General features: G+C 51.0%; 9 protein-coding genes across 9 annotated transcripts; 3 read left to right on the forward strand and 6 right to left on the reverse strand.

Moving 5' to 3' along the window:
- Nucleotides 1-1,240: 1,240 nt before the first annotated feature.
- On the reverse strand, nucleotides 1,241-2,090 carry PtrM4_049810 (peroxisomal biogenesis factor 11; the record flags this gene model as incomplete). Its single annotated transcript, XM_001936789.1, has 3 exons — nucleotides 1,241-1,597; nucleotides 1,682-1,965; nucleotides 2,024-2,090. 3 exons carry the CDS (start codon nucleotides 2,088-2,090, stop codon nucleotides 1,241-1,243), a joined length of 708 nt encoding a protein of 235 aa, XP_001936824.1.
- Nucleotides 2,091-2,873: 783 nt separating this feature from the next.
- Nucleotides 2,874-4,265, reverse strand: PtrM4_049820 (mRNA cap methyltransferase; the record flags this gene model as incomplete). Its single annotated transcript, XM_066104832.1, has 2 exons — nucleotides 2,874-3,232; nucleotides 3,314-4,265. 2 exons carry the CDS (start codon nucleotides 4,263-4,265, stop codon nucleotides 2,874-2,876), a joined length of 1,311 nt encoding a protein of 436 aa, XP_065959396.1.
- Nucleotides 4,266-4,612: 347 nt separating this feature from the next.
- Nucleotides 4,613-6,169, forward strand: PtrM4_049830 (RPN7, 26S proteasome regulatory complex component, contains PCI domain protein; the record flags this gene model as incomplete). Its single annotated transcript, XM_001936791.2, has 3 exons — nucleotides 4,613-5,068; nucleotides 5,121-5,929; nucleotides 5,977-6,169. The coding sequence occupies 3 exons, from the start codon at nucleotides 4,613-4,615 to the stop codon at nucleotides 6,167-6,169; spliced, it is 1,458 nt and encodes a 485-aa protein (XP_001936826.1).
- An 871-nt stretch (nucleotides 6,170-7,040) lies between these two features.
- Nucleotides 7,041-8,606, forward strand: PtrM4_049840 (Aspartate-tyrosine-aromatic aminotransferase; the record flags this gene model as incomplete). The annotated part of the gene is made up of 3 exons (XM_001936792.1): nucleotides 7,041-7,449; nucleotides 7,497-8,293; nucleotides 8,352-8,606. 3 exons carry the CDS (start codon nucleotides 7,041-7,043, stop codon nucleotides 8,604-8,606), a joined length of 1,461 nt encoding a protein of 486 aa, XP_001936827.1.
- A 2,127-nt stretch (nucleotides 8,607-10,733) lies between these two features.
- On the reverse strand, nucleotides 10,734-11,786 carry PtrM4_049850 (Tymo-45kd-70kd multi-domain protein; the record flags this gene model as incomplete). The annotated part of the gene is made up of 1 exon (XM_001936793.1): nucleotides 10,734-11,786. One exon carries the CDS (start codon nucleotides 11,784-11,786, stop codon nucleotides 10,734-10,736), a length of 1,053 nt encoding a protein of 350 aa, XP_001936828.1.
- A 2,348-nt stretch (nucleotides 11,787-14,134) lies between these two features.
- On the reverse strand, nucleotides 14,135-14,377 carry PtrM4_049860 (uncharacterized protein; the record flags this gene model as incomplete). Its single annotated transcript, XM_066104833.1, has 2 exons — nucleotides 14,135-14,307; nucleotides 14,359-14,377. 2 exons carry the CDS (start codon nucleotides 14,375-14,377, stop codon nucleotides 14,135-14,137), a joined length of 192 nt encoding a protein of 63 aa, XP_065959397.1.
- Nucleotides 14,378-15,352: 975 nt separating this feature from the next.
- On the forward strand, nucleotides 15,353-16,294 carry PtrM4_049870 (uncharacterized protein; the record flags this gene model as incomplete). The annotated part of the gene is made up of 1 exon (XM_001936795.1): nucleotides 15,353-16,294. One exon carries the CDS (start codon nucleotides 15,353-15,355, stop codon nucleotides 16,292-16,294), a length of 942 nt encoding a protein of 313 aa, XP_001936830.1.
- Nucleotides 16,295-16,625: 331 nt separating this feature from the next.
- Nucleotides 16,626-18,728, reverse strand: PtrM4_049880 (PTR2, Dipeptide-tripeptide permease; the record flags this gene model as incomplete). The annotated part of the gene is made up of 5 exons (XM_001936796.1): nucleotides 16,626-17,227; nucleotides 17,277-17,807; nucleotides 17,861-18,377; nucleotides 18,432-18,650; nucleotides 18,702-18,728. 5 exons carry the CDS (start codon nucleotides 18,726-18,728, stop codon nucleotides 16,626-16,628), a joined length of 1,896 nt encoding a protein of 631 aa, XP_001936831.1.
- A 4,211-nt stretch (nucleotides 18,729-22,939) lies between these two features.
- PtrM4_049890 (PAT1 multi-domain protein) lies at nucleotides 22,940-23,377 on the reverse strand (the record flags this gene model as incomplete). Its single annotated transcript, XM_066104834.1, has 1 exon — nucleotides 22,940-23,377. The coding sequence occupies one exon, from the start codon at nucleotides 23,375-23,377 to the stop codon at nucleotides 22,940-22,942; it is 438 nt and encodes a 145-aa protein (XP_065959398.1).
- Between the last annotated feature and the right edge of the window lie 12 nt (nucleotides 23,378-23,389).

A 23,389-nucleotide genomic window follows, 5' to 3' on the forward strand; every position in this document is an offset into this window, starting at 1 on the left:
ATGCGTGGCCGTTATGAACTAGTGAAGTGATGGATACCCTGTATAATTGAAGGTTTGGATTGGATGGTTATGTCATACGAGGAAAGAGAGGGGTAGTTTTAGGTCTTGTTTCGGATAGTTGTGTACGAGTAAAACGATGTAGGTATGATACAAAACTAGACAGTTATTAATGATCTGATTTAAGAGAAGCTCGTTCGAGGTTTGTGCGACAATACTGTGTCGGAGCAACATACGATATAGCTACACTTATCATAGTAACAGAGGTATCTAGTACAAAACAAGAGAGATCTTGTAAATTCATTCTCTTTCGCGCATACTTATGGAAGAACAATTGATATACATACGGTTTATCCAGTTGTCATTCCACCACATCCAGCAACACACTCTAAAACCATCCGTTCACACTCCATATATCACAATCCCTCTCACTCACTCTCTTTCCTTTGCTTCACTCCTTGCTCCATCGACTCTCTTCTTCTCTCCCTGTCTTCAGTTATTTTAGATGGAGAAGGTGCGGTGTCGCAATGCGCGACTATATTTCCCCCTTTGCCTGCGTGTAAGGAAAGAAATGGAGGAAACAAATGATGCTTTCTCGTGTAGCTTCATTCTGCATTTTATGTATTCAGGACTTGTTCTCTCCTTACGACTTTGAGAATTTATCTTTTATGTACACACCTATAACTACCATCTCTCTTATATCTTACTTTCTACTCTTACTAAACCCCTTCTATTCCTCCCTCTCCTATCCATTTATTTTATCTGTCCGATCATTAAATCTTCATCACTACACCTCCACACACATGTAGCACAAGGAAGCCTTCAACAGCCCCTCTACGTCCAATTCCCCTACCTAGTAAAACATTTACCTATGCTATCCCGCTGGGTCGACTATGTACGTGAATGATAGAATTGAGTAGAATTTGATGAAGAGGCTTGTACTTTAGCAACAAAGGATGTGTTGTCTTCAGGAGTTTGTTCGGCCCAGGAAAGGAGAGAGGCGGGTAAAAGGGCAATGTAAGTTAGTAGTGCAGCGTAAAGAACCGGAGAAGATAGGAGAGAGGCACTTTCTCGTGGTAAAAAGATGATGAAGTGTGGACTTTGCGCAAAGATAGCAAAAGAACAAAGCATGCCATATAATAACCGCAAAACCACACCGTAACAATCCAAACGATCCCAGCGCCACCACCACCATCCCTCCATCAACCTCCACATCACCCCCTCGTCAAACGCATCCCATCGCCTAAGCAGTCTTCCTCCACTGCCCCCAAACGCCCAAAAGCGAACTCGTCGTACCCGCCAACCCCACAAACCCATCATCAAAGTCGACCCAACCGAGCGCGGAGCTGGGGATCGTAAGATCACAAAGATCGCTAAACAACTGGACCCTAACATCCATGAGTTCCTTTTGGAGTTTCTTCGTCTCGACCACCTTCTCGGGGTCGGAAGATTGGGTGATTGTTTTTTGGCGCTGCAGCAGGTTATAGTACGAGTAGAGGCCTGAGGCGAGGGAGAAGGAGAGGCCGGCGAACCAGGCACGGTAGCCTTCGCGGGCGAGGCGGGGGGCGAATGAGGATTTGCGGATGGCGGTTGCGTCGAGCTGGGGGTTGGATATCAGTACATGTTACTGTTTCTCCTGGACTTCGTACTGGAGGATTTGGGATGGGAATGGAGATGAACTCACCACACAAGCATTATCACAAAGCATATAAAACGCATATCCCAACTGTCTCCCAACGGCCGTAAACCTCAACACGGGGTCCATGCTCTTAGCATCACTCGCCACAGCCGCCGCCTTGAAATGCTCGACAAACTTGCCCACGCGCATCAGCTTGCGCGTCTGGCCGAATGTCTTCTTGGTTGCTTCAAACGGCGCTATCGAGGATGCCGGCCGGTTCGTGCGATACAGGTACCATGCTAGGAAGCGTGAGAAGTATTGCAGGGTACGTAGGACTTTGTCGCGTCCGACTGGGAGGGGTTGTTAGTTTGAGGTTTGGAGATGGAGATGGAGATGGGGGAGGCGGACCGGTTGTCGCGACAAACTTGAGGTAATGCGATACCGTAGGGTGGTAAACCAAAGCGTCTGCAACCATCTTGTTGGTTGATCTCTTGCTTTATCTTTCCTTTCAAAAGAAGAACAAGAAGAAGAGATGGAGTAAAAACAGCGTTCCTATCAACAGTCGTGGTATCGCCCAGCTATTCCTGTTCCAGAAAAAAATCCCGGCTTCAATTCGCAATCACAAGGGCTGATGAGATGGGGATTAGGTGATAAAGAGTGTATGTATGCTTTGGCGACAGGAAGGTTACGGGGTGAAGGTGCGGAGCGCGAGTGCGGAAGCGCAAGGAGTTCGGGCGTGAGTTGTAGGTCTGGGGTCTGCCGCCCCATGATTGCCGGAAGTTACGAACGCACCTCGGTAAATGCGGCCGCACGTCACAAGAGCGTGGAAACGTGACTGCGACGGGTGTCGGGTGTCGTTTTCTTCTCTTTGTGCATTGACGCATGTGAAATAGTATATCGGTTATCCGTACACCGACTGTTTGTATTCATCACGTGTCTATTTTGAGTTGCGCGCATGTGAATTTGGGTTCATGGTTTCCCACCTGCTTTGTAGTCGTCGGTGTCGGTGATTACTGCATCACTCGGTTGTAGCTTCACATAGCTACAAGCAACAATAACGCCAAAAAAAAATTTATAGTCGTGTGCCTGAGTATCATGTCTGCGGAAACCTTGGCGCAGGCTTCCGAGTCTAACTGGCGTACAGATATAATGAAACTGCTGAAGATGACGTCCTCATAAAAGCCTCAAAGCATGCAATCCCACGTAGCCCCAGTTCCAAAGCATGCAGATACCCCCAAACGCCTATAATGCTACTAATCTAAACCTTGTAGAAACAAAAGGCATGGTAAAAGTCGGCCGCCTCCAACTCCTCGTCCGAAGTCAGTAATCGACCTGTGTTACGATCTCGCACCTTCATGACTTCACTCAGAGGTCCGAGAATGGGGTCGTCCTTTTGCTCCTCCCAAATCTCCCGGAAAGGCTTGCGGTACTGCAGTTCGAGGTTGAAGTCTTCTGCCAGCGCACGGAAAGCTTCCCAAGGAACCACGTATTCAGGCGCCTCGACGGCTTCCGTCAGCCAGTATGAGTATTTCCAGCCGTATGGCGGACGGAAGGTGCCGTCTGGTGGTGTCTTGCCCGGGAACTTGACGCTGTAGATGCTGTTGCCAAATTGGAAACCTTCATCCTCGACCTCGCCGTCCTCTTGTTCTTCCTTGGCTTTGTCCTTTTGCTTGTCGTCGGCCGCTTCGGGCTTGTCACCGCTGGCGCGCTCGGTGTCGGCGGGCTTCGGGCTGTCGAGGCTCTTTTCGGGGTCCCAGTCGTCTTCGTCGTCACTGGCAAATGTAGGCCGGTCGTCGTCCTCATCAAGGCCAGAAACAACCTCGGGCAGTGCTGTGCCCTTGGCTTTGTGGTGCTCAATGACCTTGTTCGAAAGGATATCCGAGTTGGGAATGCAACCGATGAAGCGTCCGCCCTTCTTCAGCGCGCCCGCAACGTTGCGCAGCATACCTCGGGCCTTGGATTCGCTCTCAAACGCGTAGTGCATGCAGAACATCATCGTGACCATGTCCCAGCCTCCACCACCCCAGCGTTGGCTCATGGCATTGCCCTGGCCGGCACCGGGGTCAATCCCAACTTCCTTAATGATGGGTATGTCACCTAGCCACTCTCCAAAGCAGTCTTTGGCATAGAACTCGCCATGGAACAGTCGTCGGTTCTTCTTCTGCATTTGCGCGAATCGGTCCTTGGCCTGCTTAATGGACACATCGGCAGGATCACAGCCAACGTACAGCTCGACTTTCCGCGACTTCTCCCACTTGCCCAAGTCGCCGCCCTTTCCGCACCCAACGTCCAAGATCTTGAGGTTCCGCTCGTCGCCAATGAATTTTTGAATGATGGACGACTTGACCCAGTTGTTGAAGCTGCGCAGACCCTTGATCTTACTGTCTGTGTTGCGCCATTCACGGCCGCGCTCTGGCACCATGTTGTAGTGCTGCTTGACGACATCATGTACACCGCGCTGCGCGGCTTCCTGATGTGCCCTCCTAGCTGCCTCTTCCTCCCTTGCCTGCTGGCGCTTTCGGGCAGCCTCGCGGTCAGCGGCCGATACTCGCGCACCGGCTCCAGGGCGCTTTCGCTGGCGCGGCGGTGATCGTGAAGGAGATCTCGAGGGCGAGCGAGTGCGCTTGTTGCTTTGATTGTTACCTGCCATGTTGAAGCCTTGGGTGACGCGTGTGACTTTTGTAGTAATTGCACTTGATAAGGTTGAAATAGGCTCTGTGCAGTGTTCAACTGGCCAAGTAAGTGCAGGGAGAAGAGAACAAAAGAAGGTTGAAGGAAAGACGAGAATCAAAGACCAGCTAGTCCCGGTCCTTGAGAGGCCGGGTAGCTCTGGTTCAGGTCCCAGGTACTGATCGACCGCGGTGGGGCCGTGCGAGAGCTTTACTTGGGAGCGGCGGGCAGTGGCTGCCATCATCATATCAACATCGCACACGACTAGACCCCGTCACCCTTTGTCCACCACACGCCCAATCTTCACTCGCCTAGCAAACCTTCACAATGGGCGACCCTCAATTCGCCAAATATCCCGACCTCCAGCTGTCACAGCACATCTTCCAGCTCACGAATCCCTCGGCCTCCAAACAAGCAAAACAGTCTGCCTTGAAGTCGGTCCAAGATGCCATCACCGAGAACAAGATGGCGCCGCTCTACCGCTATCTCGCTCATCCCACCGATGGCGTCCTGAATGCAACAGGCGAGGGCAGCGCTGAGCAGCCGACCAAAAACCGGAGACCTTCAGCGAGCTTAGCGACTATGCTCGCCACACGGAATCCATCATTAGAGGTGCCCCTGTCATGGGACGAGAAGCTATACGAGAGCCTCAAGGCAGATAGTGAGAAGGAGCTCGAGGCGATACAAAAGGAGGAGGAAGAGGCCGAAGAGAAGGCAGGCGAGACCGAAGTGCAAGCTGCGCGGGGAAAGCGAGCAGAGCTCTACAACCGCATAGGTGACAAGGTAGGTGAAGAGAAACCATGTGGATTATAATGGGAGACTAATATCGATACAGGACAAAGCCATTGCCAGCTACGAGGCCATCTTCGAGAAGACGGGCATCCTAGGCACCAAGATTGACCTCGTTCTTGCCATAATACGCGTGGCCCTCTTCTTCGGCGACAGGATACTGGCAAAGAAGTCGATTGACCGTGCCAGCGCACTGGTAGAGAGCGGTGGTGATTGGGATCGCCGCAACCGTCTCAAGGCCTACACTGGACTGCACTACCTCACCGTCCGATCACACTCGCAAGCCGCGCCCCTTCTCCTCGACAGTCTGTCTACGTTCACAAGCTACGAGCTATGCAGCTACTCGAACCTCGTCGTCTACGCCATTCTTGCCGGCTCCGTGTCGCTTAAGCGTGTAGACTTCAAGTCAAAGGTGGTAGATGCCCCAGAGATCAAGGCCATTGTTGGCACCTCAGAAGAGAAGCTCTCTGCCATTACTGGGCAGACCTCGGCAGGACCCTCAGCCGGTGACGAAGAGATGGCGGATGCTTCAGGCTCAACAGCAACCCCAGTACCGACACTCGTCAACCTCACCACTCTCGGCGGCCAACAAGAGAAGGAGGTACCAGTAGACTTCACACCGCTGTCCAAGCTTGTCAAGAGCTTGTACGAGGGCGACTACAAGAGCTTCTTCGGCGCTCTGGGTGAGGTGGAGACCAACTTCCTCAGCCAGGACCGCTACATGTACGAGCATCGCGGCTGGTATGTCCGTGAGATGCGTCTGCGAGGATACCAGCAGCTCCTGCAATCATACCGTGTTGTAGGTCTGGAGAGCATGGCCAAGGACTTTGGCGTCACCGTCGACTTCCTCGACAAGTAAGTGGCATGTATTCACCCTACCAATGTGTTGCTAACGAAACCAGGGACCTTGCTCGATTCATCGCTGCGGACCGCATACCCTGCACAATCGACCGCGTCAAGGGCATCATTGAGACGAACCGACCCGACGACAAGAACAAGCAGTATGCGGATGTGGTCAAGCAGGGTGACCAGCTCATCACCAAGCTACAGAAGTACGGCCAAGCCGTTAGGTTGAGGGGCAGTGAGCGTGGATAGTTGTCTGGAAGCGGTGCATGTGTATGATGTAGACTTAGACGAGACCAGGTCGAATATAGCTGAATGAAAGCTGCAAGGCCCGCGTCGCATTGCCAAATACGCGTTTCGGCCATAGCTCCGATATCCCCGCGTCGCAGCATGCCGCCATGAATGTGCGGTGAGATAAGGTGCAGATGGACGCCTCTTTAATAAGCCTAAGCCATGCCCACATACTTTGACATGTACCTGTGTCATCGTCATTGTCACTGCCATACCCACGCTCCATTACATTGCTCGTTACGACGTCGAACCCAAGCGATCGGATAGGAACAAGGCCCACGGGAGAGAGTGGGGTGATCAACCAGACTCCAGCAACCGCCGATAAGCCAGGGTCCGATGACAATGTCGCCACCATCGGCCATCCGCTCGCTCTGCGCCCAAAGCCCCAGAAGCCAACCCATTGGTGGCAGCATGGCTTCACGAGGTATTTTCTGATTTTCGCCGCTTTTGCATGTCCGACGCCTAGACGCGACTGGTGTCTGAGAATGCCTTACCCGCATTACGCCGAGCTACGAGGGGGCTCCAGGGTAGCTTTGTAGTGGCTCTTACTACCACCAGTGGTGGGGCACCACGCAACCCAAGCATAAAAAATGGTCGACCCTTTGACCCATACTCCCAAGCGTTTCGAGTACGTCGCGGGACGGGAGACAGAATCGACGACACCTGCATCTAGTTTTCGCCCGAGCTAAGTTTATAGTCTGGACCTACGCTCACCACTTTAGTCCTGTATAGACGCCTCACCGGACACACCCCTCCATACTTTGCACACTTAACAGGCCGGTCCTTCCACCCTACACTCTCTCCATCGCCCTTTCCACATTCTCGACCCATCATGTCCAAGGCACCCCAGAAGGTGTTGCAGATTGGCAACATCAACCCCCACGTCAAGGCGGCCAAGTATGCTGTCCGCGGTGAATTGGCTGTAAAGTCGGAGGAGTACCGCGCGAAGCTGGCAAAGGGCGAGGGCAAGGACCTTCCCTTTGACACCGTCATTGCCGCCAACATTGGCAACCCCCAGCAATTGGACCAGAAGCCCATTACTTTCTTCAGGCAGGTTGCGAGTATACTCGAGAACCCTGGTCTGTTGGAGCATGAGGATGTTCTACTCAAGAGTTTGGGATACAAGCCGGATGTACTGGAGCGTGCGAGGAAGCTCTTGAACGAAGTCAAGAGTGTAGGCGCATACAGCCAGAGTCAGGGTGCACCAGGCATTAGGCAGAGCGTTGCAGAGTACATTGAGCGTGAGTAGCAAACATTCATACTCAAGATGATTTCTGACAACAGACAGGACGAGATGGCTTCCCAGCAAAGTTCGAGGACATCTACCTCAGCAACGGTGCCTCGTCCGGTGTAAACACTCTTCTCCACACCATCTGCGCTAAGCCCGAGACCGGCATCATGGTCCCTATCCCACAGTACCCTCTCTACACCGCGACGCTGTCCGTCCTCGACGCTCGCTGCGTACCATACTACCTAGATGAAGAGGCGGCATGGGGCACCTCGCTCGAGTCGATCCGGACTGCATACGAAAAGGCAGTCAAGGAGGGTACCGACGTCAAGGCCATCTGTGTCATCAACCCAGGTAACCCCACTGGCGCATCCCTCCCTGTCGAAGACATCAAATCTGTGCTCAAGTTCGCCGCCGAAAAGGGCCTCGTCGTCATCGCCGACGAAGTCTACCAAACCAACGTCTTCATCGGCGAGTTCATCTCCTTCAAGAAGGCGCTACGTGAACTACAAAAGGAGACACCAGGCCAGTACGACCACATCGAGCTTGCATCGCTACACTCGGTCTCCAAGGGCATGGTCGGCGAGTGCGGACACCGCGGCGGCTACTTTGAGCTCATCGGTTTCGATCCAGAGGTCGCACAGGAAATATACAAGTTCGTCTCCATTCAGCTCTGCCCCCCTGTTCTCGGCCAGTGCATCATCGAGATGATGGTCAACCCACCCAAGGAAGGAGAGCCGAGTTACGAACTCTACAAGCAGGAGTACGATGGCATCTTCAACGGCTTGAAGAAGCGTGCGTATGCTTTGTATGAGGCGTTCAAGCAGATGGAGGGTGTCGAGTGCAGTGAGCCACAGGTCAGTTTACCCCCATCATTCCCTCTCTCTCACAACATCCTTTACTGACATTTTTTAGGGCTCCATGTACCTCTTCCCCACCATCCACCTCCCTGAGAAGGCCATCGAGCAGGCTAAGAAGGAGGGTCGTGCACCAGATGAATTCTACTGCTTCCGCATGCTCGATGCCACAGGTGTTTGTGTCGTTGCTGGTACTGGGTTTGGACAAAAGGAAAACACTCTGCATTTCAGGACTACGTTCTTGGCTCCAGGCACGGACTGGACAGGCAGGATTGTCAAGTTTCATGAGGAGTTTATGAAGGAGTTTAAGTAGACAGTGGCTATCTTGATGGTGTGAATGATCTAGACCACGAGAAGGATGATGGTCATGATGAATGAAATGTTAAGATTATGCAAAGTGCTACTTTGGTGTGAGACTTGATGGTAAAGATATGAGTGATATGCGAGTGAAGTAGAGGAAGGTTTGGATTGGGTGTGTGGGTGTAGAGAATGTGTGAAGAGTGTAGGTTTGTATTTCGAACCTACTTTACAAGTCTATTACTTCATACCAACTATTCACCATCCGTCATTTGTTATCCATTGCACATTACTACACCTGCCCTTTGCTAGATATGTTGTCCCTCTCAAGATCATATATCCATGTTCTTTGGCGGATTAAGATCGAGATCGAGAGCTAGAACTGTTGTTCCCCGTGTTCGACGAGCTCCCCCCACTGCCCGAACCACCAGACGTAGTATTCCTCGTATTCGAACCGCTACCCGAACCAGCCGAACCAGCCGAACCACCCGACGTAGTGTTCCTCGTATTCGCCGTCGAGGCCGCCGTCCGACCTATATTATCCGGATGTTGCGACGAAGTCGGGCAATGGGGTGACCAACAGTCGTCATTTGGATTCACTATTAGCCAACGCACTCGGTGGTTGCCTCTGCCATCGAAATCGATCCTGGCCTGTTTCTCTGAGTCGAAGCACCTAAGAGGAGGTTAGCGGGGATGGGTATGGGAAGGTGGAAGGGGTGGTGTGGGAACGTACATTTTGATGGGCTTGTGGAGTAGATGGGAGAGAGGTTGTTTGGTTTGTCGGTCTTGCGTAAATATGAAGAAGATGGTGTGTTTGTGTTGCTGAATGTGGAAAGGGTTGGCTGCAGAGGTCGAGTTTAGAGGCTGGAGGACGCATTAAGTAGGCTATGGCGAAGGAGAGAGTCATAGAGAGTTGGATGTGGGACTAAGAGGTAAGTGGGAGATGAGCATGAGCATTGACATGAGTCCATGGTGGAGTCAAGAGGATGGAGTCAAGAAGGTGCAACTGGCGGTGTACTGTAAGAAAGAGAAGGCACAGCCATGAGGGTGAAGTCAAGGGCATGCAGCAAGAGACGTAGGAAGAAAATGAGTCAATACGGCGGATCTGAGACGATGCAGTCGAAAGGAAGGAGGCAAGACAAAGATGCCAAGAGGGTAGAGTCGAAGGGAAGGAGCGAAGAGGGATGAACCAGGAAGTTACGGCCAAGAGCGTACAGTCGCAGCGTAGAATAAGGAAGTTGCTGACCAGAACGCAAAGCCAACGAGGTGAAGTCATGAGTATATAGTCAAACCCTAACAGTCAACCCATACACCCAACACCAACCAGGTTCCACCACATACGACACATCATACTCACTCCATCCACCCAGCCCCAATGTAAAACACGGCACAGTTGCGTTAACATGATTGTATGAGATGTAGGGTCCGATCACCCTAGTATTGTCGCTTTGGCGAGGCCCTCACTGCGACCTAGGAACACATCATACTACCAACAACAGCACGTGCGCAGTAATAGCGAGAATTTTGCTTTCATTTATTGGGAAAGCTCCATGATCTAAAACATTCCATACCTATACCTTCTACGCTAAACATCTTCCACAGCGGAGTCTAGCGATGCCCCGCACACCCCAAGTGCAACATCTGATATCGCACTTGCACAGGGCTGACCACCCTTCCCATCTGCCTCAAGATAAGACTACCTCACTGTTAGTATAAGTAATCATTACGACACAAGTTTTCCATGCAAGCCAAACCAGAATGGGAAATTGTTGCGGAAACCAATTGTTTACTTATGCATTTTCCGCCGTGACAGCACGAAGGGCTGTTACGTCAACTACAGACGTTACTGAAGCTGTTTATATGTAGGACGAAATTTTAGTTGTTGTGCACACCGGTTACACACTTCTGTGGGGATTTGGTGAGAGAGCTAGTTGTGGAAGGCGAACGGAGAAGGAGGGTAATGGACAGTGTCTATATATACGAATGAATGAGATGGGAAGGAACCTCCTGTATTGGCCAAATCCGGGGGCACTGTAACGATCTTCTGATAAATCAAATATTTTATTCGTGACTACATAGTAGACAATGCTGTTTCTAGCGAATGTGAAATCCCTACTCAACCTGTACATGCAACACTCAAATTTCATCCTCTCCACCCAGCCCTCCACCAGAGCCCCTCCATCCTGCCTCTCACCTCCTCACACCTACCCCTTGCTTCCTCGTACGCACGACCCAAGCGCTCCGTGTCCCGCCTCAAGACGTTGAAATTGTGGGTTGCGCGTTGAGCGGCTTGGAGTATTTGCTCGCGCTTCCTTTCTCTCATGATTTCTTCGGTGGTGGGGTAATGGTGATGTTGGGGAATTGGCTGTCGCTGTTGTTGTTGTGGTCTGTAGTAAGGACGATTGGGATTCGGAGTGTGGGAAGGATGCGGGGTATACACTATCGGCGGTGGGGTATATGTGTATCCGACTTCTTGTTTCAAAGAGTTGAACAAGGGGGTGAAACTTGTTGTGTGTGCCGAGGGTAGGGAGGCGGTGATGGGCGTAGTGATATGGGATGTGCGGATTGGTGGGAGGTGGATGAGGCGTTTTGTGCGTGGTGTTACGGGTGCGAGGGCCGTAGCTGTGTTGTCTTGTTCCTTTTCTATCGTAGCAGTGGAGACGGTCAGGGATGGTGATGGGAGGGCGTGAAATTTGTCGTCGACTGCGCTGCTGGTATACTCGTAGGATAGCTTTTGAGTCTTGGACACCATGGTGTCATTCTCGTCATCGTCACCATCCTCTCGTTCCTGTCGAATACTGTACTTCCTCTTTCCTTTTCCCTTTTCTGTCTCACTAGTTACACCCTGCATCTCCTTCCCCCTCATCATCCTTCTCACACTGTCACATGCCGCTTCTACATCATCCACTTCTAGCCCTGCGACTATCGCTCCTTGTGTCCCTCTGTATGACCCTTGCCGGATGCGCGCGTGGAAATAAGTGTTCAGCAAACTATATGCGCGGTCCGGCTGGTCGGGAGTCAGAGATGAGAGAGTATCCAGGGCATGTAGAAGGGGGAGGGGGATTTGTGTAGATGTATCGTTGGAAAGGAGGGATTGGGGAAGGATTGAGGTAGAGGTCTCAAGAGACCAATTTTGTTGGATAGAGTGGATGAGGGATGATGGGGAGGTAGGTATGGAAGACTGCGATGGAGACATGATTCCGTGCCTGGTTCACTGGTCTCTTTCTAGTCAAGTCTTGGTGGGGAATTGCGATCTGAGGGTGTCGTTGCGATGGTGTGTTTTCGAGCCCGTGATGAGAACCAAAGCGGGAGCTGCGGAGAGATATCAAAATCCAATATTGACAAAGCCAGAACGCGAACAAGGTAGATGAATTCAAGAACAAGGAATCTTCTTTGTATACAAGCTATTCGTCATGACGAGCGTGCGATCTAAGAGGCGCCTTTGTCTTAGTGGCTGGGCATTGTCTTACTTGCACACTCGAGTAAGAGACATTGTGCAGTGATTGCGAAACATGATTTTCCAAGCAACAGGTTTGTGAAGGTTAGCAGAAAGAACACAACTTTAGATTTTGGTTATCTGCTATTCGGGTAGCGGCCAAGTACTGTTAAAAGGCCCTTTTATGTGAAGTGAAAGATAAGGCAAGCAGGAGCAACGAGCGAGATGTGATTTGGGGCTGAGTAGCAGAGACAATGTTTCATGTCGACGTGAATCAAGAGAATGAGTCGTGCGAATCGGCAACGAAGAAACGTGATGCACTGTACTGTATATGCCACTGGTCCGACTGCTTCAGTCTTTTCGATTGTGTCTATAGTTCGGGCGTCTTTTAGCAAATGAATCACCATATTGATTGAGCGCGTGATTGCTGTAAACCAAAGGAAGTTTATTCGCAAAAACAATATCAAGTCCGTAAGCCGACAAATGATGACCGTAAGGACGTCGTTTCATGCTCTTCTATGTATCAACGTATAACCTTTGGCTTGGCTATTCAGAATATATGCTCCTGAATATAGTGGCGGTAAGCGTACCCCAGCTTGCTTCGGAGTGAGGAAAACAGAAGCTGAGGCGACACAGATGTCTCGTCGATGGAAGTCTTCTTTAGGTTAGAAAACGAACAGAGCGTGCCCTGGACGGTGTACTAGCGCATCTTGGAATAAGGGGACTACTTTACGGCTGAGATCCATAATAACTTTGTGGCGCAATCTTCTGGTCATCGGCTCCCCACGCGTGTCATCAGCCTTCGCCCATGATGCGCATGTGGATTTCTCGCGACAGCCCGCTCGCTATCGACACCCTAGGGAGTGAGTGGTATTGCGATGGCCCGCGAATTTGCTGCGTCGATGTAATCCTTTTAAGTCTTTATATGCCACTCGATTATGACCGCATGGTTTCAGCTCGACTCAGTTGGGCAAGGTTTGTGACACCCGTTAGCCTTGACGGAAAAGATTCTCCACAATCACCCCTATACATTCACAGGACATCAGGTGTGGAGAGATATTGTTAGATTTCCAGTCAAGTTGAGTTGAATGTCATGATGCGGCAGCGACTATGGCACTATGTCCATCAGCGCATGTCTTCCAAAGGTGATTTTGACGAGAGCTCTACTGAGCTCTTTCGATACTCGCCTCTTCTAAAAGTAAAAATGCCGACCACAATACATATGATAATCTTATCGTATCGCGCAACGGAGCCAAAGAAGTGGAGCGTACTTTTGAGCCACACTTACAGCGATGGACAACGGGAGTGGCTGAGAGCGGGAAGTGCGCTAAATCACATCAACAAGCCACCATTCTTGGGCAACAATGAAGCACATCGCATTAGTGAGCGGTAGCATTTGAAACAATTCAATAATGATACCAATGAATATAAAGCATCAAAGAGATATCGAAGTAACTTTGCTGGGTGTGACAACATATGCACCATTCAATGTTACGTCATCTAGCGTCTTGGCACAGCGAAACGTATCTTCGGAGACGTGCGTCAGCATCACAGCGCAATATCAACAATTCTCACATTGAGAATTCACCTCATAGAATATTTGTAATTTAATTAGCCGCTAGGTATCCATCGATTTACCGGTAGAGAGTATTCGGAAGATCACTCACCGGAGCTCAGACAGAGCAAGACAGGCTCGGAAGTTGCGCACACTGGTACTCGGTACCAAGACACGGCCATCCACGCTGGCGCATGTTGAAAAAAATACGCAAGGAGAGTGTATCATTCGGAACTTATGAGACCCCACTGCCCTACTTCGCGATCGCAAGACCACCTGCATCTTGCATATCCCTAGCTGACATCCGGTAATTGTTGTATCCCGGTGCTATGCTCATGTACTGAGCCGTAATTGTCCATTCCATCCGAACACACCGTGTGCCTTTTGCGCGAGAACTCCCGGTGTCGATACCGATGATAGAAAATGCAAATGTGGAGAAGTTGACAGCAGAATCTACCTCCATAGCGGCATTACCGTTGACTTTCCATGCCGCTCCTGGTACTATGCCGATAAATCCAGCGCCGAAATAGTCCAATGGTTCTCTGAGAGTCCTTCACTGTGGGCGGAGAATGCCTTCAGCAGCTTCGCGATCGCCCATCAACTCTTCCTCTTCGTAATCTGCAGGTCGACGCCGGAGCTCCTCGGCACGTTCCGCTTCCCTGATTGCCCGGAGACGTGCATTCTCCATATGTTCGTTGTACCGGTTTTGGATGTAGATTGTGGTGTCTGTCAGTGCGGAGACGAGGAAACTGGCGATGCGGTAGGAAGGTGATGTACCTTCACCGACTGTAGACATAATGATTGTTGATATTTCGTGTAAAGTGTGTGAGATGAGTGCGGTTGGTATTAGCAAGAGCTTTAGGTCTGATGTGGCTGAGCAAGGTTGCGTGTTGGATGGGTGGGTTTAGTTGTTGCGAATGGCGGGTAAGGTGGTGTGGTTGGCCCTGCAGGAGGGTTTCCATGGGTCGTCGCTGGGGGACGGTACCGCGGTGAAGGCGGGTATGCTGCAGAAGACTTCACTGTGCAGCTGTGTCATCGTAAAATCGCATTCAAAGATGGTTATCACGTGCGGAACCACCGCCTTTACGCTTCAGTAGCGGGGCCTGCGTCATCGTTCTGAAATTCCCTGCATCACTCACAAACCGATAGTGTGGCATATTTCGTGACCTTCGTTATGGCCATCATCTATCCTATCCAGGTTCCAATGTTGGAGCTCTGCGTACCCATTCTGATTAGATACGATACGCAAGTATCGCCGAAACATACCTTCTATGGGATCTTTAGCAATCAATGATAGCTACAACTGCAGAACAGTGCTATAGAGTATCCATACTGTATGGGCTTGAGGTATCATTTCCAGCTGCCACTAGCGAAGATTTTGCGGCTAGGATTAGGCGACTCCGATTCGATAGTAGTGGTGAATAGAGAGAGATTGCGCGAGTCTCAAGTTCACTAGCAACATTGTGAGCTAGTTTCTAGAGCGACTTTCCATAGTTGAACAGTAGAATTGCAGCTTTCCAATCGGTACAGATACCCCCTTCTCTTTGATGGTATTTGATTTGTGAGCCAAAAATGAGTGGACAGGAACCCTCCTCCTCAATCATCGAAGACACAGCATGTCTCAATTGTGAAGCATGGTGTCGAAGTCTCAGCCTCGGGAAATATCAACATTGTCTCAGATACGGATTCCCGTACGCCATATCTGTCGTTCCATATTTTTCCTTCAATAATTAGACCGAAAGATAGAAACTGACAAAAGAAACCTTTGAACATGCCTGGAAACCAAACGTCCGAAGAGTGCCATTGTGGTAGAAGCTATGCAGAAGCAATAGCCGGCACATGTCCCCAGGGACTTCATAACAGCCCTGATCTCACACCGCTAAATCGAAAAATCCACGCACAACCGTTCGTCCCGGCTACCTCATCTCGCGTTGCGATCTCCGATTTTCGTGTACAAGACACGCCTGCTCGACAACCATGCCAGCCTCATAGGACTGGTAATAAACGCAAGATCCGCTGCGGAGATATCGTCAACATCCCTGTCATCGAACAGTGCCGGGTGGAGAAACCACGACCAGACGATTTCAAGAAGAATGGTCTCTGCTACGCTGATAGAAAAGATTATGGAGGCGAGGTACCTGTGTACTATGGAGATCGATACGCCGTTGTGATAGGCATTCATAGCGGGCCCTCCAGCTTCTATACCTGCTTGCCAATCTACAGCTTCGAAAACAAGGGTGTGAACAAGCACCATTGGCAGGAAGCAACTCAGTACATTCTCTTACTGGAGGCACAAAAGGGTAACGAGACTGACGCGTCGATCAAGGACGCTGCTGAGCGGCATCGCCACGTGCCAATCGAGTTCGCGGCTAGACTTGATAAAAGGTCATTCTTTAAGCCGCGCGAGTATTCTCTGATTTCACTGAGTCATCTGACGCCAGTGTATCGCGTTAATCGTGTTGAGCAGACTTGGTCTCGTCTCGATGCTGATAGCTTTGACATGTTACTAGATGCATATCTGACATATACGCGTCTAGCTGCGACGCCTTACGAAAAGCGTAGAAAAATGGAATGGGAGCCGTTCAATTGGATGGTTGAGCCTTTTGCAGGGCCAGAAGGGGCCAAAGAAAAGGGAAAGAAGCGCGAAGCGTCTCCCGGAGATGGCCCATCAGAGAAGCGAAAGACGCAGACACGTAAGGGTGGAGCGAACTAGGACGATAGAAGAGAACGAAATGGAGTGGCTGGTAAGAAGAGAACTGGGTAGCGTCATGCGCTAGCTCGCACGGCCCATCCCAGCGTCGTCATCCCGCAACAAAGACACATCACGTGGGCGATTTAATGTCAGCAATATTTTTTTATGTTTGGTATTAGGTGTTCGCATTAGATAGATAAATCAGCAAATAGCACGGCTTCTAAAGAACCAGTGTACTCACTGCCATCATATCTAGCTTCCTACATTACGACTAAATGGGGTATATTTCGTTCCAGAGCCATTCAAACTCTCATCGGCATCACTGCATTAACAACCATGTACGTGCACAAACTTAGATCTTCTCAGAAGCGTGGTTTGCGGCAAGGCTCGCGCGCCTCTCCTCGTTGACGCTCTGGCGTGCCTCGATGTCAGCGGCCTGACCCTCCGTGCCAAGGTGACCGGTGGGCAGCAGGTTGAGCTGGTCTTCCTGCTTGTCCATAGTGCGGTAGGCAAAGAAGAAGGCGATACCGGTGACGAAGGAGATGATGGCCACACTGCCGTAGTTCCAGGTAATGTGGGGATCGGCGGTGAGGGGAGTAAAGGCCTGGGCAATGGCAGCTGAGAAGGCGGTGGTGAAGAGCTGGACGGACTGGACGAGCGACCTCATGTTCTTTGGTGCCTTGGTGAAGGCGTACTCGAGAGTTGTCACGGATGCGAAAATCTCAGAGATGGCAATGAGAACGTAGACACCGGTGACGGCCCAGACAGTGATGCCGGACTTGTATTTGGGGTCGTGGGTCTCGTAGTAACCGGAGGTCTTGTAGATGTAGTGCTGGAGAACGGCAGCCCAGACCATGGCAAAAGCTCCGAGGATGAAACCAGCGGTAATCTTCTTGATGGGAGTGAAACGGATGCCTCGCTTGCGGAGGAATGGGTAAATAAGGCTATCCATAACTAGAAGGTTGTCAGTTGATTCAGATCGATATAGAAGAGCAATGCTTACTGGGCACAATGATGATAATGGCAATAGGGTCCAAGTTGGAGAGAATGTCGTTGGGAACACCGCCTAGATGCATGGTACCGCACATTTGAGTCAAGTTGGAGTCCATCTGGCGGTAAGCTAGCCAAAAGATGGGGACCCAGAAGAAGACGGAGCAGGCAGCAAAACCACGAGCAACCTCATCAACCCAGGCATCGTCAAAGTTGTACCAGGATGGCTTGTTGGCGCCAAGAGTGGAGGGCTTGACGGCGTTCCACATAGTGCCTGAGTTCCAGTTCTTGTAGGTGGTGACTGGGTTGACGCTCATTCCGTTGCCGAGAGCCTTGAAGAGGAGCTTGAAAGCTGGTCCCATGACGTTGCCGCTTGGGGGACGGAGAATATAGAACTTCTTGCAGAAGATGAGAACTGGGAGAGCGATAATGAACATGATGGTGGGGATCAGGTATGCCAGCCAGAAGCCAACGTATCTTTCCGCGTACACCATGCTGATTTGACCAACCAGGGCACCAATATTGATGAAGAAGTAGAACCAGTCTAGAAACAGAATTAGTTGGTATTCAGTAGATTCCACAAAAACGAAGACTTACTGTAAATACGTGTGACAGTGACAGCAGGATCAACAATGACACGCTCTGTACCGCGGGTCTCAACACGCATCTTCTCCTGAGGAACTTGCTCGGCAATCAAAGGGGCGATGTTGGGCTTGAATGTTCCAGTTCCGAGACCCATGATGATGAGACCGAGAATGAAAACACCGAGGGAAGTGTTCGAGTTCTTGAGAACAGAGGGGGCAGCGGAGGCGACAAGGATCAAGTGACCAATCTCGGCAACGAGGACGGAGTAGAGAATGGTCTTGTAACGACCAAGGTACGTGTCGGCGATCCAAGCTCCGAGGAGAGGGCAGACGTAGACCCAGAAGGCGTTGAAGGTGGTCAAGCTGAAAGCCACCTGTTTGCCCATGTTCAAGGCACCAGGTTGAGCCTCAGCATCGTCTGGGTTAAGAGCAGCTCCAGTAGGCGTCACTAATGGCTTGGCAATAAAGTTGGAGTACACAGCAATAGTTCCGTAGTAACTCATGCGCTCGACCAATTCAACAAAGGCAATCTAATTGCAAAGTCAACAACTGTGTCACGTGCGCTCTGCATAGGAATTGCGTACAGTGAAGATCTTCCACGGGATCCTGGCAGGAACACGGCGAAGAGTCGCGAGCTCCTCTGTGGTGGGGAAGTCATCGGCCTCGTCGAGGTAGCTGTCTTGGAGTGTCGCCTTGCCCTCAGAATGGAGGTAGGCAGGTGCAGTAGTTGTGTGAAGCTCGGGGTGCTTGCGCGTTGGGTCTCCCGAGGCGTCAATGAGAGAGGGGTCCAAGCCTACAGCTTGCTGCAGGGGTAATTAGCAGTGGTAACGGTTTGATATGACAGTATCACGTACAACTTCACCGGCGTCACCAATAGGCATGATGGGCGTGTGAATTGACAGTCGGGGTGAATCGTGGTTGACTGTTGCTGCTAGCAGCCACGAGAGAGAGGATGGGGATGCAGCGAGGAATAGAGAGACCCTGTTCAACCAAAAGTTGGGCGGTGGTGGTGCATTTAATGTGATCACGCAACGGGAGAGTCCAGCGTCGTACTCTATAGGCTCGGGCTTGATAAGGAAGGAGGGCACACTAGGGCAGGTATTAGCTTCATCTTCACTCCTTCACCACGGCCTCGTCATCAGCAAACATATCGCCACGGCGGCTGATATGCCCCAGACAGTACTCGGCGCGCGAGCAACATGTGCGGCACGATACTGAATTCGCAATGCATCGCCGAGGCGTCATGGTCAGCTCAAGCCTTGCCAAGTAGCTAGCCACCACTGGTAAGCAGCATCACAAGAGAGCTTACCATTTCCAAGATAACAATTCGCAGTGGCGCCTTTGATGCATTTCATCTACTTAGCTCCTTCCTAATGCGGGTGACTCCAGTACCCCGCGAGCAACCCCAAGCAATGCCTAGAACCGCTAATTTACGCCTCCAACTACCATTTGCTTCGCTCGCGGACCCGGCGTATGGTACGACCAAACACGCCATTGTCGTGGTATCAGCACCCTTGCTTTTCGGCGTGCAATGGCGGGTATTTACGGGCAATAGTATCGAACCAGCGCCTGAGAACCAACATGGGCTTTTCCAGAAGCTTTTGGGACGGGACTGGTTGAGATGGTAAGTCTGTAAAGACGACTCCGCTCCCGATGGAGGATAGGTCCAGGGCTAGAAGCTTGTGACTTTAGCCAATTATAGCGCTATGCCAAGATTTGCCCCATGCACTACAGGACCCAGGCCATCTCCAACACCAGGTCCATCAGGCTGTCGAGATGCACTATCCAGTCAATTTGGTTCCCGAAGCTTGCGTGTATGGCCGACGACCTGGACCACGGGACTGCCGTCTCTTCTATTACTACTATTGTCACCCGTAGATGAGCACGCGGCAAGGGGATGCAACGGTACCTTTGAAGCATCGAGATAAGCATTGCCGTCTTGGCCAACAGTCGAAAAGCCACGGAACAAGAGTTTTCGAGGACGTTTAGTGCCACACACCCAGACGGGCGTATGCAAGGCCTGACTCAACCAATCCTTCGAGAGACAATACGACTCCGTGGGTGTTGTTGAAGCGGTGCAGTTGATAGACATGCGCATCCCTCACAGCGGCTTGCTCCTTCGCTGATTGCAGCTAATGAGGTGTGGTGTGTTGGGATGATAGAGCGGAAGGCGGGGATTGGAAGGATTAAAGATCGCCATTTCGCTTAACCCTACGCTGATTAAACCGAGGCAGGCATTGATGCACGTGAACACTCCGTATCCAACAACGGCTGCCAACCTATTGATACGACTCGGAGCCCGTCCACATACGTGGGTGTCGCAACACTTCAAACTATAAATGCTGCCCAGGCTCGGCGCGCGGGCGGTGCCGATGAACCATCAGCAACCGTGAACAGCACCGTTCAAATCTCCATGTGTACCCGTACGAGACTGTCGCTCCGCCTAGCCAAGAGGATTGATTAGGTAAAACGGCCCACTTGCAACTTCCCACCTTCCCCAGACTCCACACACACCTTACCAAACCCTATAGCAACTACGCGAGCAATATACTAGACAATCCACTACCTATCGCTTAACTGCCGCTCCATAAATCATTGATTAGAAACAGAGCGATCCCATACACAGCTATACATAGTTCGAGCTTTTGTCCTAGGCTTGTTCGCTGTGCCTAGGAGGAGCGGTAGATCCTGCTGTATCTGCTGAACAAAGTCACCGAGTATATCCGCTCGGGAATGAAACACATGCACAAGTACGGCTCAAGTTCACACCTTGGCAGACTTCTACAGAATCACCGATCAGCACTCCTTATCATTTGTCTCACATGTGGGAAGGGAGCACCTCATCAAGTAAGAGCGACATGCCGGTCTTCCGTCTATTGACAAACATCAATGGCGCTCAGGCTTGGCAACATGTACTACTCATTTGCCTTGCGTAATAGTGAGGATATACAGGACGCCTGATCGACCGGGACAACGTGTAAGGTAGGAAGGAGGTGGCAGTTGTGAAACGACATGTCGCGTGCACCACATGGTTCGAAGAAGGGCAGAGGTGTCCAGGTACGTCTTACAAGACTTAGGAACGCCACGATATCTCGTACGAGCGTTCTTGATGCAATGTCACTACTGCCCTGGCAAATCCTGCAGCGAACAGACCAGATGCTACGACCCTTTCTTGGATCTCACAGTCGTTGATCATAGCAAACAGTGTATTCGCCCATTGACTAGAATTTTAGTATGCACATCTACAAACCCGTAACACAGTCCAGTTAACGGAAACCGAACGAGCCGTCTAAATTGACAACTCTTATGCGATACCAAACAATCGCGCAAACGACTTCGAAAGCGCACATCCACACAGCTCTTTCACAGCCCCATCTCAAAACACCTTCCCCATCTCCCTCAACCCCCTCAGCCCCTCCTCCGAAACTAAACTCAACACCCCTGCCGCCCCAATAACCGCCCCAAGCACCAAAACCAACAACAAATGCAGCACCCCCAACCTTTCCCTCTCCCCACCCCTCTCCCTCCTATTCTCCGGCGCCCACCTCCCCACCATCTTCTTAATAGGCACCACTCCATTCCTTTCCGCAAAAGCGACTCCCCTCCTCATACCCGGCAACCCATCAATACTCCTCTGACTCTTGAGCGCCCAATAAAAATCCCAATAAAATCTCATCTCCCTATGGCCAACGAAATCATAGTAAGGAACGCTAAATCCACAGCTTGTCCCACATTGGTGTACATCCACCATAATAATACTTCTACTCCCTGGAATCGTTTCCACTTTATGCTCCTGCACAAAGGCCTCGTATTCAGGTGTTCCGTTCTCGATGGCGCGGCCAGTGCCCCATATTCTCACGATCTTGGGGGGTCCGCTGAAGGCGAGGAAGAGGATGCAGATGCGACCGTTGGATGGCTCGTGTAGGTGTGCGTGCGTTTCTACAAAGTTTGAGCCGCCTTTTGGGAGAGGTTGATGTGGCCGGTGGGGGAGAGGGGCGCCGTGGCTACAAAGAGGAGTTGTTGAGAGAGGATCCATGGGTGGAGGGATGGGGGGATGGTTTCGTAGAACACACCCATTTTGGTGGTGGGTGGGTGGAGGTAAAATCGAAAGTCGTGGTCGTTGTGGGATCGGTAGGTAGGTAGGTTGGATAGTTATATATCGACAGTAACCGTCTCAAGAGTGTCCCGCCTTATATGTACCTTGTCTCTTTCCTCCTATTCCCCCAATCTCAGTTCTTCCCACTCTTTTCTCGTTCAAGTCTTTAATCTCACGAATCTTCTAGACCAATTTCTCTCTTTTTTCCTTTCTCACACAAAAAAACTGCAAAAGAGAGAAAGACGTACGACCCAACCCCAACACAAAATATCATAAACAGACTTGCTATGATTTACACTCGTGTATCCCTCAGCCCTCCGCGGCCGGTATCGGCTCCCGTCAGCTTTGCACGTGCGTACGCCGTGCTTCTCTACTAGCAACGTTTACTAGCAACAATTCAACTATTTACACCCTGTCTCCAGAAATCACACAAGGCAGGCACGAGGCTCTATGTGCGACAAGTGTTGTTGTGCTACAAAGTTGCGGGGTTGGTGTTCGGTTAACCATGGAAGGGTAGCGTTAGCACTGGTAGGTAATGCGGGGTGGCCCGATGGGGGAATACCGAGGATGTACATGTGTGATGAGAATGTTGAGCCGGCCGAGAAGAACGAGGTGTCTTATGTCATGTTTACAACGAAAGTAGGGTAGAATAACATGTTGGATGAACAGATCTATGAAGAGAGTATTATACCATGGAGAACACCTTGAAAAAAGGTGAGCTCCATTTCAACAGCGACAAAAAACACGTGCAAGTCTACGAACTTGAAGACACCAGTGTTTATCGCGACGTTTTCCATATTCACAATCACGCAACGTGCAGATCGTAGGCTGTATGGCCTTCACCCCTTCTTAGAGGTTACTGCAAAAGTCACATACACAAACGCCCTCAACGCCCCCTCCCTTCTAACCTCCCAGTATCCACGCCACACACATCCCTGGAAATGCAAATTACTTCTGCTACCCCCGCAAGTTGGAGAGCAGTACAAGGGCTCTCTCTCATCGCTTAGGCAACTCCCGAAACACTTCTTTAAAGATCTTCTTGCTATTGTACAAATTGACCAATCTCAGACGCTCGTTATCTAAATGCGCGCTGTCGCTCGCCTGACCGCAGGGTAGATGCGCAGCGGGTGCGTTGAACTCTTTTTCCAGGAACCTTATACTGGGGATAGAGCCTCCCTCGCGGATGTACAGGGGTTTGCGAGATGCGGTGTCAGTTCCAGTGGTGGGGTGTGGCGTTGACGTGCCGGATGATGGGGTAGAGGTGGTGAGGGCTGGGTCGGAGGAGTTGGCAAGGGTGTTTGATGTTGCGGGTGTGGGAGTGTGTTTGGTTGTGGGCGTTGGAGGTTCATCTGCTGTTTTTGACGACGAGGAGAAGTAATCCGGTGCTGCTGTGCTTTCTCTTCTTTGGCCGAGAGTGGGGCCCCATACGTTCATGATGGCGCGCTC

This window comes from Pyrenophora tritici-repentis, chromosome 10 (genome assembly GCF_003171515.1).
Source record: "Pyrenophora tritici-repentis strain M4 chromosome 10, whole genome shotgun sequence".
NCBI classification, from domain to species: domain Eukaryota; kingdom Fungi; phylum Ascomycota; class Dothideomycetes; order Pleosporales; family Pleosporaceae; genus Pyrenophora; species Pyrenophora tritici-repentis.